Source organism: Choristoneura fumiferana, chromosome 8, assembly GCF_025370935.1.
Source record: "Choristoneura fumiferana chromosome 8, NRCan_CFum_1, whole genome shotgun sequence".
Lineage (NCBI taxonomy): Eukaryota > Metazoa > Arthropoda > Insecta > Lepidoptera > Tortricidae > Choristoneura > Choristoneura fumiferana.
In genome coordinates, this window is record NC_133479.1 from 18355467 (window position 1) to 18365350 (window position 9884).

Sequence of the window (9884 nt, forward strand, 5' to 3'; positions counted from 1 at the left end):
TATAATATGCTAAATTTGTGTTTTTAAGATGTTTAAAATATTGTTTGCCAAACAATAAAAATATACTTACCTGAACATAAAAAAATGCTTCAATATTATTTTCCAAGCAGTAGGAAACACTGCTACTTTTTGCTTATATAAAGTTAATAAGCATGATTTTGCTTATTAAGTTATTGTAAGCAATAATAATGTTGAGGTATCTCAACTTAGACCTCTAGGTTGGCAACGCATCTGCAATCCCCCTGGTGTTGCAGGTGCCTATGGGCGGTGGTGATTTCTTACCATCAGGAGACCCACGTTGCTCGTTTTTCATCCAGTCGAATAAAACAAAAATGGCACACTCGTTCACCTACTATTTCCAGAGGGTAAATATAAGCACCACAGGTGTTGTATATTATTATTTCTGTGCTAAGCGCACATCAGATTATCTTTTCAATAGAAAATGAAACACATCGATACTTTATTTTCTATTAATTTTAATTTAATCCTGTACACATATTATTATAATACAATGGTAATCTATGTATAATATGTCTAAAATAGTGTAAGGTACGAAATATAACTTTTAAATTATGTATAATTAAAGTACTAATTTTGATGCAATGTACATAATTTATTAAATTTGTTTTATTTGTTCCTATATTTATTTGCACTTTAAGGCGAAGACATATTTATTCTTCATGCGTAGTACTGGCTTCTTCTTTAGCGCTCTTTTCTTCTTCTGAATCAACACTTGATTCTAAGTGTTCTTCAGTAGCTGACGAGTTGGGTGTAGATTCTTTAGAAAGGCTATCTTCTTCAGTTAATGCTACAGTCTTTTTTTCATCTGTTTCTTTATCACTTCTACTTTTATCTATTGAGAAATGAATTTTATTAACATAATATAAAAAGTTGGCTAACTTAAAAACAAACTCTTTATTGTTAAAAATAAGTAACAAACACAATTGACAAACATGAATTGACAGTTTTGTATACACGAAGAATAAAGATTGTGTTACGTAATATATATATAGTAAAATGTGTGAATACATACCATTAAAGACGGTGTCTTTCAGTGGATTGTCTTCGATGTTAGGAGATTTTTCTTCACTTTTCTTATTTTTATCGTTATTAGCAGCACCTAATAGAGTATCAAAACAATGTTAAGATTCGTATTCATATTTTTGACTTATTTATTTTTAATGTGCAATTTTTAGAATTAAACTAAATTTCATTTTAAAAGAAATTTAAACCAAAAAGTGTGAAACAAACCATTTAAGATAGTGTCTTTTAGTGGATTGTCCTCGGTGTTAGCTGATTTCTCGTCACTTTCGTTATATTCGTTATTACTAGACGTAGCATCTGAAACAAGATTAAAATAATTATATATATACCATGTATTGACAATTTGTTTATTGATGTTTTTTTCATCTAGTGCTATTGGATTGAAATTTTGTTTAGGTGTAAAAATTTTGCTTGTATATGGTAAATATTTCGATGCATTGGTAAATTTTAATTTACCAAATTTGGCTATTTTTTTTGTAGAGCTGTAGCTCTACATTTATTAACTAGTCATTAATTACCTAATCTTTTGTTGAATTTTCAGATCTCGCATTTTCTTTAAATAATTTTTTATTCATTTGTGGTTGGTAGTCGCGTAAATCATAAACATAAATCCAAAACATTTATTAGCAAATAGTTTCACACCCTTTTGTCACAAATTCGTCACATTTTAAACTAATAATTCTACATACTTATTGAATGACTATATTTACATTATTAATCTGATATTTATCATCATTTATACAAAACAAAATTGAAAATTTATGAATTTTGATTGATTAAAAATGTCAGTAAGTTAATGACACGTAATAATAATTCAATAAAGAAATAATTTAATTTTACAAAATAAATATCCATGACCAATTTCGTGACGTTTCAGATAATTTAGAGGGTAAAAACATTAATTTTGAAGCCATGGAGAAAGCTTGCGTTTGGGTTCCTTATTTGATAGTTTTTTTTCGGAAGAGCATTTAACACTTCTAATGGCCATTGGATAACAACTGTAACTAAATAATTTTGATTGGTCTTGGGTACATCTAGGTCATCTCGATATCGTATACTAAAGGAGTACACAATATAACAATTTTTCTCTGACTAATTCAGACCGTATTTTCAAGAATATACATATATTCGAAAAAAAATCATAGTGACGTAGCAGTCAACAATCCAAGGCTTAGAACAAAGGTATGCAGGACTCATATTTAGAGGTATCACAAATTCCACAGATGCACTGCTTCTGTGCTATAAAAACTCTATTTACGAGTACGTGTACTGAATTAACCCATAATTATGACGATTCCATATCTAAGAGCCGAGCATATATACATACATAACCATGGTAAGCCTAAATCGCAATATTTTTGTTTATGACTTTCCCTATGCGCCGAAGAGCATATGCAAAGCGATTTATTTTGCCACACAATCTTTCGATATGCGATTACCACGAGCGGTTCTCGTCAAGCAATATTCTAAGAAAGGCTACTTAGCTATTTTCAGTTAATATTTTGTTTTCGTTCTTAATCATTAGGTTTTTTAAGCCATGTCTATTATGAAATTGAATAAAGCTTGTTTTGTTAATATTTTCATTTTTTAGTTTCTTAAACCATAATTTTAGAGCTTTCTTGATTGGTACCTACCTGGTGATATCGGTTTTGATGTTGAATTACCTGCAATCATTCAATTACATAAGTTAATATCTTTGTTATCATCAAAATTAATTAAAACTGGCTGTTGTGTCATTGTGTCTGATGCAATGCAAGTAATAAATAAAATGATACTCGTACAGTAATTACTTTAAACAACTAACCATTTAAGACCAAATCTTTCAATGGATTTTGTGGTTCCTCATCAGTTTTATCTGTCTTTGTTTTGTCTTCATTATTTGACTCATTAGACTGATCAACATCCGTTGTAGCATTACCTGATTCTAAATCAGAGTCATTTTGCACGCTATTTCGCTTCTCAGATTTATTTTCATCAGTTGATTTTGGTTGTGATGATTCAGGAGCATTTTGATCTGCTGTTGCTTTTTTTTCATTATCAACATTTTGTTGATCAGGTGAAGCATTTTCATTGTGTGATTCTACAGGTACAGATGAGTCGTTATGGTCATCAGACTCCTCCTTTTCATCAGTTGTATATTGGGTTTTAGGTTTAACTGGGCTTGGAGACGCTCCTAAAGTATCCACTGGTTCTGGTTTTAAATCTTTAGTATTCAAAGTATTTGTATCTCTTGTGTCATTGGATTCATTATTGACCGGTGATTTTTTATTATCAGATTTTTTATCTGTACTATTTGCATCATTTTCAGCACTGGAACCAGGCTTACTAGGAATTGGCGTTGGTTTTTCGCCATCGATTGGTGCTGCTACCAGATCTTCGTTATCAGTGTTAGTTTCATCATTTTGAGGTCTAACAGGAATAGGCGAAGCTTCTATATTATCCGTTGAACCTGCAGGCAAGTCTTGTGGATTGAAAGTCACACTAGTTTCAGTGTCTTTAGAATTCTCTTCGCCATCCGAAGAAGTATCATTTGGTTTTGCTGGAATTGGTGATGTATCTTGGTCGTCATCTAAGACAGGAGACAATTTTTCTAGCTTAGATTCCCCATTTAATGGTTTAGCGCCCAATGGTACCGCATCCGAGGGAGGTGCGATCGGTCTTGGCTTAAGAGTAATGCGAACCATGTTGATAAGTCTTCTATTGCCACTTCCACTGTCATAAGAAAGTGGTGCAGGAGTAGAAGGTGCGGGGTTACCATTTTGTGATGCCGCTCTGTGCGGGTAGTATGTAATAATAGGATGTCTTGGTTGTACTGGTGTTGGAGAAATAGTTGGAACGGGTTGCACTGGTTTAACAGGGGTTGGTAATACGGGCTTTGAGGGTGGTAATGGTAGTTCAGGATTGACTTGTTGTTGTGGTTGTAACTGCGGTGGAAGTTGTGGCAGCTGTGGCAGCTGCGGCAACTGTGGAAGTTGTGGTAATTGTTGCACTTGAGACTGAGGTGGCAATCGTGGTGGTGAAGGACGCTTCGTGGGGCGTTTGTTTAACAAGAATAAAATTGAATCCGGGACAATTTTAGCCACTGAAAATAAACACGTAGGCTAAAATTAATGACAATTTCAAATTGTGATTTAAGATCAAATTTAAATGGTATACGTCGCTTGCACTTGTCCGAATATCTCGAACTTCCAAAGCGAATTTACTAACAATTATCAAGATATTAAAATATCACAGCCTCCATTACAAATTTATATTAGTAAAGATAGAATATATCTGCGTTATAGTCCAATATGAATTCATAAACATTAAAAGTAAATCTTGTTCTAGAAAAAAATTTTACTCACTATGTACGCGTTTTTCTTCTGTAATATTCTCGCTTTGAGTACTTGCTTCTGTAATTAATTAACAAAGAAATAGTTTTTAAATTACATAATTTTGTTGTAAATAGAGAAATAGTAGATTGTATAACAAGAGCATAAAACGAGCCATTTCACCCAAGACGTTTATATAGCCACCCGAGCCGGTACGGCGAGTATGGATAGACAGGTCGATGGGGAAAATGGGTTTAATGCTCGAGTTAACACTCTGCTATTCACTTAGATTGCGAGGAAATGAAGAGAGTGGAAACAATTGTTCACTTTCTATGTACCTTTTATTTTTCATGCATTATTCATCATCCCAGCCTATATATTTTTTACCTTTATTGATTTATTTTTAGTTTTATATTAATTGAAAATTATTAAAAAAATGTGAACATACTACATATTTTTTAATCATTTTTAATTTATATAAAACTAAAAATCAATCAAATCAATCAAAATAAATCAATTAATTAAAAAAAAATACAATAATGCATAAAAAAGGTAGGTACATAGAAAGTGCATAATTGTTTCCACTGTTGCTATTTCATTTCCTCGCAATCTAAGAGAAAAGCAGAGTGTAAAAAACATGCATAATAAGAGCATTGAACCCATTTTCTCCTCGATGTGTCTATCCACTGCTACATGAAGGTCTTGGCTAAAATGGCTCGTTTTATGCTCTTGTTGTACAATCTACTATTTCATCACACTTGCTCGTCAATGAAGTTATTCCATGCCTAAACTAAAGGACAATGGACTCAATTTTTCCCGGGGAGAGTTATGGATTTACGTATAGTTTTTCTTCTCAAGGGACTTATGACTTAAGTTTTAAAAAGTAAGTGGGTAGGTTTGTCATTTCAGACTAAAGAGGTTTCAAGTCTGCCAACGTTTTATTTAAATATTTAAAACTTAGCTATAACCCAATTTTACACCATCAAAATTTTCCACGCATAATGAAACTTCGTTATTTTTATGTTTAAGAAAAAATTATGTCAAATTGTTTTGCAATAATTTTAGTAAACATTTTTTTAGCATGTTGGAATAATAAAATTTAGCTTAGCATTATCTATGGTAGACGACTCGAAAAAAGTAACAATCAGGGGGGCTACTACGCAACCCGAAAATAGAAGTTTGTATCGATTTGCTGACGCAAATGTTATTTCATACGAGAGTGAGAAGGACTGTACGATAGGAACTTTTACGAAGGTCTTTTTGATGTGTTTTTAGGTGACCTATTCATCCATCTCCCTTTTAACATTATGATGCAACTTACAGGACTCCCTATGTAACTCTATTACAATAAGGGGATATTATTATACTGTTAATCAAGATGAAAAAATTAATTCAAAGTATCCGAAAATATTCCAATAATTATAGTCACTTACAATTTAAAACAAGGTTAATAAACAAATTGCAATTGTAAACAATTAGGTACTTTTTTGCGTAGAACTGCATCCACATCTGCAAAAGTGGCTAGTAGATAATAAGTACCTAAATCGCGATTTATTTAACTATCCTTACGCGAGCTAATTTTAAATCAACATTTTCGTTGTGATGTTTGTCAATTACCTGTTATCTGTGACTGCTGCGACTGCTGTAACAGTTGAGATTGCTGAGACTGCTCCGACTGCTGTGGGAGCTGTGACTGCTGTAGTGGTTGCTGTTGCAGTTGCGGTGTAGGTGGCAGCTGTGGCAACTGTGGCAGTTGCGGTAATTGAGGCAGTTGGGACCATTTTTGCGGCGGTTGTGGTGGGTTTGGATGTTGGACGTTGTTGTTATCCCACTGCTGTGACTGGTGCGTCTGCTGCCATTCCTGCGACTGCTGCGACAGCTGTGGCTGTTGTAACTCCTGTGACTGCTGATATTGCTCTGACTGTTGTGAGAACTGTGACTGCGGTTGTTGTTGAAAGTATTGTGGTTGCTGTGGCAGATACGATGTAGGTGGCAACTGTGGCAGTTGCGGTAATTGGGGCAGTTGCGGCAATTGTTGCAATTGTTGCAGTTGAGGTGGGGTTGGATGCTTTCGCAGCACAGGTTGTTTATTCAACAAGCTTAAAATTGAAGTTGGTAGCGCTGATGACACTGAAATAAAATTTAGCAAACCTATAATTAAATAGACGTATAGATCGATTGGTTAACTCTTGCGTTTATAATACTAGTGAGATTAAAAATCATATTCCTTTGTAGGAGATTAAAAAAGGCATGGTGGCCATTTTCATACTAAAACGAATAAGAACTGGTTAAAAAAGATGGTGGAAAAAGAAAAAAAAGAAAATAATAAATCTAGTGGTTAGTAACTTTGACTATGAACCTGGAAGTACAGGGTATGAATCCTGGTATAGGCAAATGTTCATTACACAAAATATGTTTGCCTCTTTTTTTCGTAATAGATATTATAGTACTTATGTAAGTAGCACGTTTATTACACATGTCATTTATGTGTGTAAATCTGTCATCTAATATAGGTAGTACAATATTTGCTTAGTTTACTTTTTATAAACCGGTTAAGTAAATTTGGTTATGTATTTGTTTTTATGCAAGTAGAGGGCTAGTGAAGTTCCCAATCCATACTGAGCCCGCGTGGGAACTACGGCCGAAGCCCTCTCGTTCTGAGAGGAGGCTTGTGCCCTACAGTGGGACGTATATAGGCAAAGATGATAATAATGATGATGAGACGGCTAGGTGTCTTAACTGGTATTGAGACTTCAGCATTATCAGTATTCAATCATCAATCGAGAGGTTCTACTATAGCATCTGTTCGATTTACAGAAATATTAAAATTAGCTTTATTGCTACCTGGTACATGTTTGACCGCAGCTGCATCGTCGCTTCCAATGTTTGCTCCTGAAAATAGAAAAAAGTTATTAATTGCTATCATGCTGTAAGACTATGCCAATCTTTCAAATTATTGATGTAACTGTAAAAATTAGAGCAAAGAAATTCACTCTACGAAAACTGTTTACGATCAATTTTATTGTGACTATCATTCAGCAGTGGCTTCAAATTTTTTATTAATGTAAAACTCAGCTTGTAGAAGTAAAATAAAGTACAGAATGAAGGAATGATTTACATTCGTTCTTCCTTTCTCTTTCTTTTTTTTCTACTTAGATATTATTCTAAAATAAATACTTTTGAATAAATAAAGTCCACATGGCGCTTAGCACAACCTTTCAAGCAAACACATAATTCCGGAAGAAAAATTGACTACTTATCACTTTTGATAATAAGATGATTACTAGAAAACTTACTAATTTCAACAATTGCTAATGTAAACACTACGCACAAAATCTTATTGGCAGCCATTTCGACCACGTTATTCGGCACTAGCAATACAAGTTATGTTTATTCATGCAACTGTTTAAGCTTATATACTCTTAAAATCCATCTGAACCAATATTTGCCTAATAAATTACTCGTTCAACTTATTGTAGTTCTCAGAAAGACTTCGGAGTCATGTTTTTGTGAATTTCAGATGGAATATTTGCATTGACGTAATGCTTTGTCAATGGATAAAATGGGACCAACATATTTTATTTCACTTCTACAGTCGTGGTTCTTGATTATCATCATCCCAGCCTATAATACGACCCACTGCTGGGCACATACCTCCTCTCAGAATCAGAGGGCTTAGGCTGTAGTTCTCACGCAGGCCCTGTGCGGATTGGTAACTTGAATTACTTCGCAGGTTGTGCAGGTTTCCTCACGATGTTTTCCTGCACTGCAAAGCTCGTGGTATGAATTTCTTGTTTGAGAAGCCATAGGACAAACCGCTGTACTTGGTTTGGATAGGTATTTAACTGAATGTAAACAAACTTCAACTGCCAGATTTGGTACATTCAAGGATTTTAAATATTTAAGGTACTTGATGATAATGATGATATCATTGTAATAAATAGAAACTGACTAGTGCATTTCAATATAGAAATGTAAATGGTTAGTTAGTTCAATGGGGGTATTTAAAAACAAAATTAAGACACCAATTGACATTGTTTTGTTGACATTTAGTTAAACAGTTATCCATCCAAGTATAGGGCTTATTTTTTTCTTGACTATTATAGGGACAGGCTCAAAGTCACGCAACGAGCTATGGAGAGACCTATGCTTGGAGTTTCTTTGCGCGATAGAATCCGGAATACGGAAATTCGTCGAAGAACTAAAGTTACTGACATAGCTGGAAAAATATGCAAATTGAAGTGGCAATGGGCAGGCCACATCGCTCGAAGAACAGATAACCGTTGGGGAAGAAAAGTCCTCGAGTAGCGACCACGAACCGGAAGACGAAGCGTTGGCAGGCCTCCCACCAGGTGGACTGACGACATCGTGAGAGTAGCGGGAAACCGGTGGATGCAAGTGGCAAGTTGTCGTTCATTGTGGCGTTCTAAGAGGGAAGGCCTTTGTCCAGCAGTGAACGTCTTCGGGCTGATGATAATGATCATGATGATTATAGGGACATGAAATTTATTAATAATCAAGGCAAGTTCCTTGTAGGACTAGAGAACCCTACAAATTAAAATGATTATTCTGTCACGCCCTTTTAGATGTAACTTTTTTATACTGCCAGCGCTTTCGGAAAGACAATCATTGCCCAGATAAATGCGCTGCAACAATTTTTCCAGGATGTCATTTAAAAAAAAATATTGATCCATACAATTTTTTAACTATTAAAACTAGGAAAACGATTTTAATTAATATTATAATGTTATTTACTTGCAACTGTAAGATTTTCGGGTAAACAAATACATAAGCGATCGAACATAGAAATAATTCTATTAATTTTGAAACATAAAAAATTATAATATAAAAATAAATAAATTATTTAATGAGATTTAAAAGAAATTGGAAAAAACTGTCAATGACCTTGAAAAATCAAATTATTCCGTAAAAATCTATTACTGAAACTGAATCATCTGGGTTTTAAAAGACCAAGAAGAGTAGCTTAAAGCACACTTAAAGTAATTATTTAACGTGAACAATAAACCACTCTTATTGAAACCGGTAGGGTCGAAGGTTCAAATTAAGCATAAAATTAGCCTGTAGTTGGTTTATAATATGTACAGTACAGTACAGTACAGTACAGTGACACTTAAATACTTTCAAAAATAAAAATTATAAAAAAAAATATTTACACAAAGTTACATATATAATTTTTTTACAGATCATTTGTTTGATTTATTGAAAAAAAAATTAAAAACATCTTAGGAAGCGTACATTCTCTACATGCCATGAAAAAAGTTATGAAATACAGTGATCTTCCTTTCATACGAGTAACAGACAAGGAATAAAGATTGATTTTGCTATATTCCCACGGGATGGGAAATTTTGCAACATGATATTTATAGCCGACGTCGCAAGCTACAAATTATCGTTTACTATTCTCATAAATAATGAGCAAACAGATTACCTAGTATTATTATGTTTTGTTCGTTATTATTTTTTGTCACAGTATAACGAATATTGACTATTGTACATTTAATTTTGTTT

General features: G+C 33.6%; 1 protein-coding gene across 1 annotated transcript; it reads right to left on the reverse strand.

Annotated features, from left to right (window-relative positions):
• Positions 1–456: 456 nt before the first annotated feature.
• On the reverse strand, positions 457–7737 carry LOC141430690 (uncharacterized). The gene is made up of 9 exons (XM_074091540.1): positions 7652–7737; positions 7200–7247; positions 5973–6485; positions 4389–4436; positions 2849–4126; positions 2679–2708; positions 1252–1341; positions 1034–1120; positions 457–853 (listed from the first exon to the last, which is right to left on the reverse strand). Exons 1-9 carry the CDS (start codon positions 7704–7706, stop codon positions 672–674), a joined length of 2331 nt encoding a protein of 776 aa, XP_073947641.1. The 5' UTR covers positions 7707–7737; the 3' UTR covers positions 457–671.
• Between the last annotated feature and the right edge of the window lie 2147 nt (positions 7738–9884).

What these genes read in the sequence shown, in the direction of transcription:
- LOC141430690 (XM_074091540.1), bottom strand. Translation starts at nt 7,706, where the DNA reads ATGGCTGCCAATAAGATTTTGTGCGTAGTGTTTACATTAGCAATTGTT. An exon ending in GAAAGATTTGGTCTTAAATG is followed by an intron (nt 2,709 to 2,848) that starts GTTAGTTGTTTA and finishes GAATGATTGCAG; the next exon opens with GTAATTCAACATCAAAACCG. An exon ending in GAAAGACACCGTCTTTAATG is followed by an intron (nt 854 to 1,033) that starts GTATGTATTCAC and finishes ATTTCTCAATAG; the next exon opens with ATAAAAGTAGAAGTGATAAA.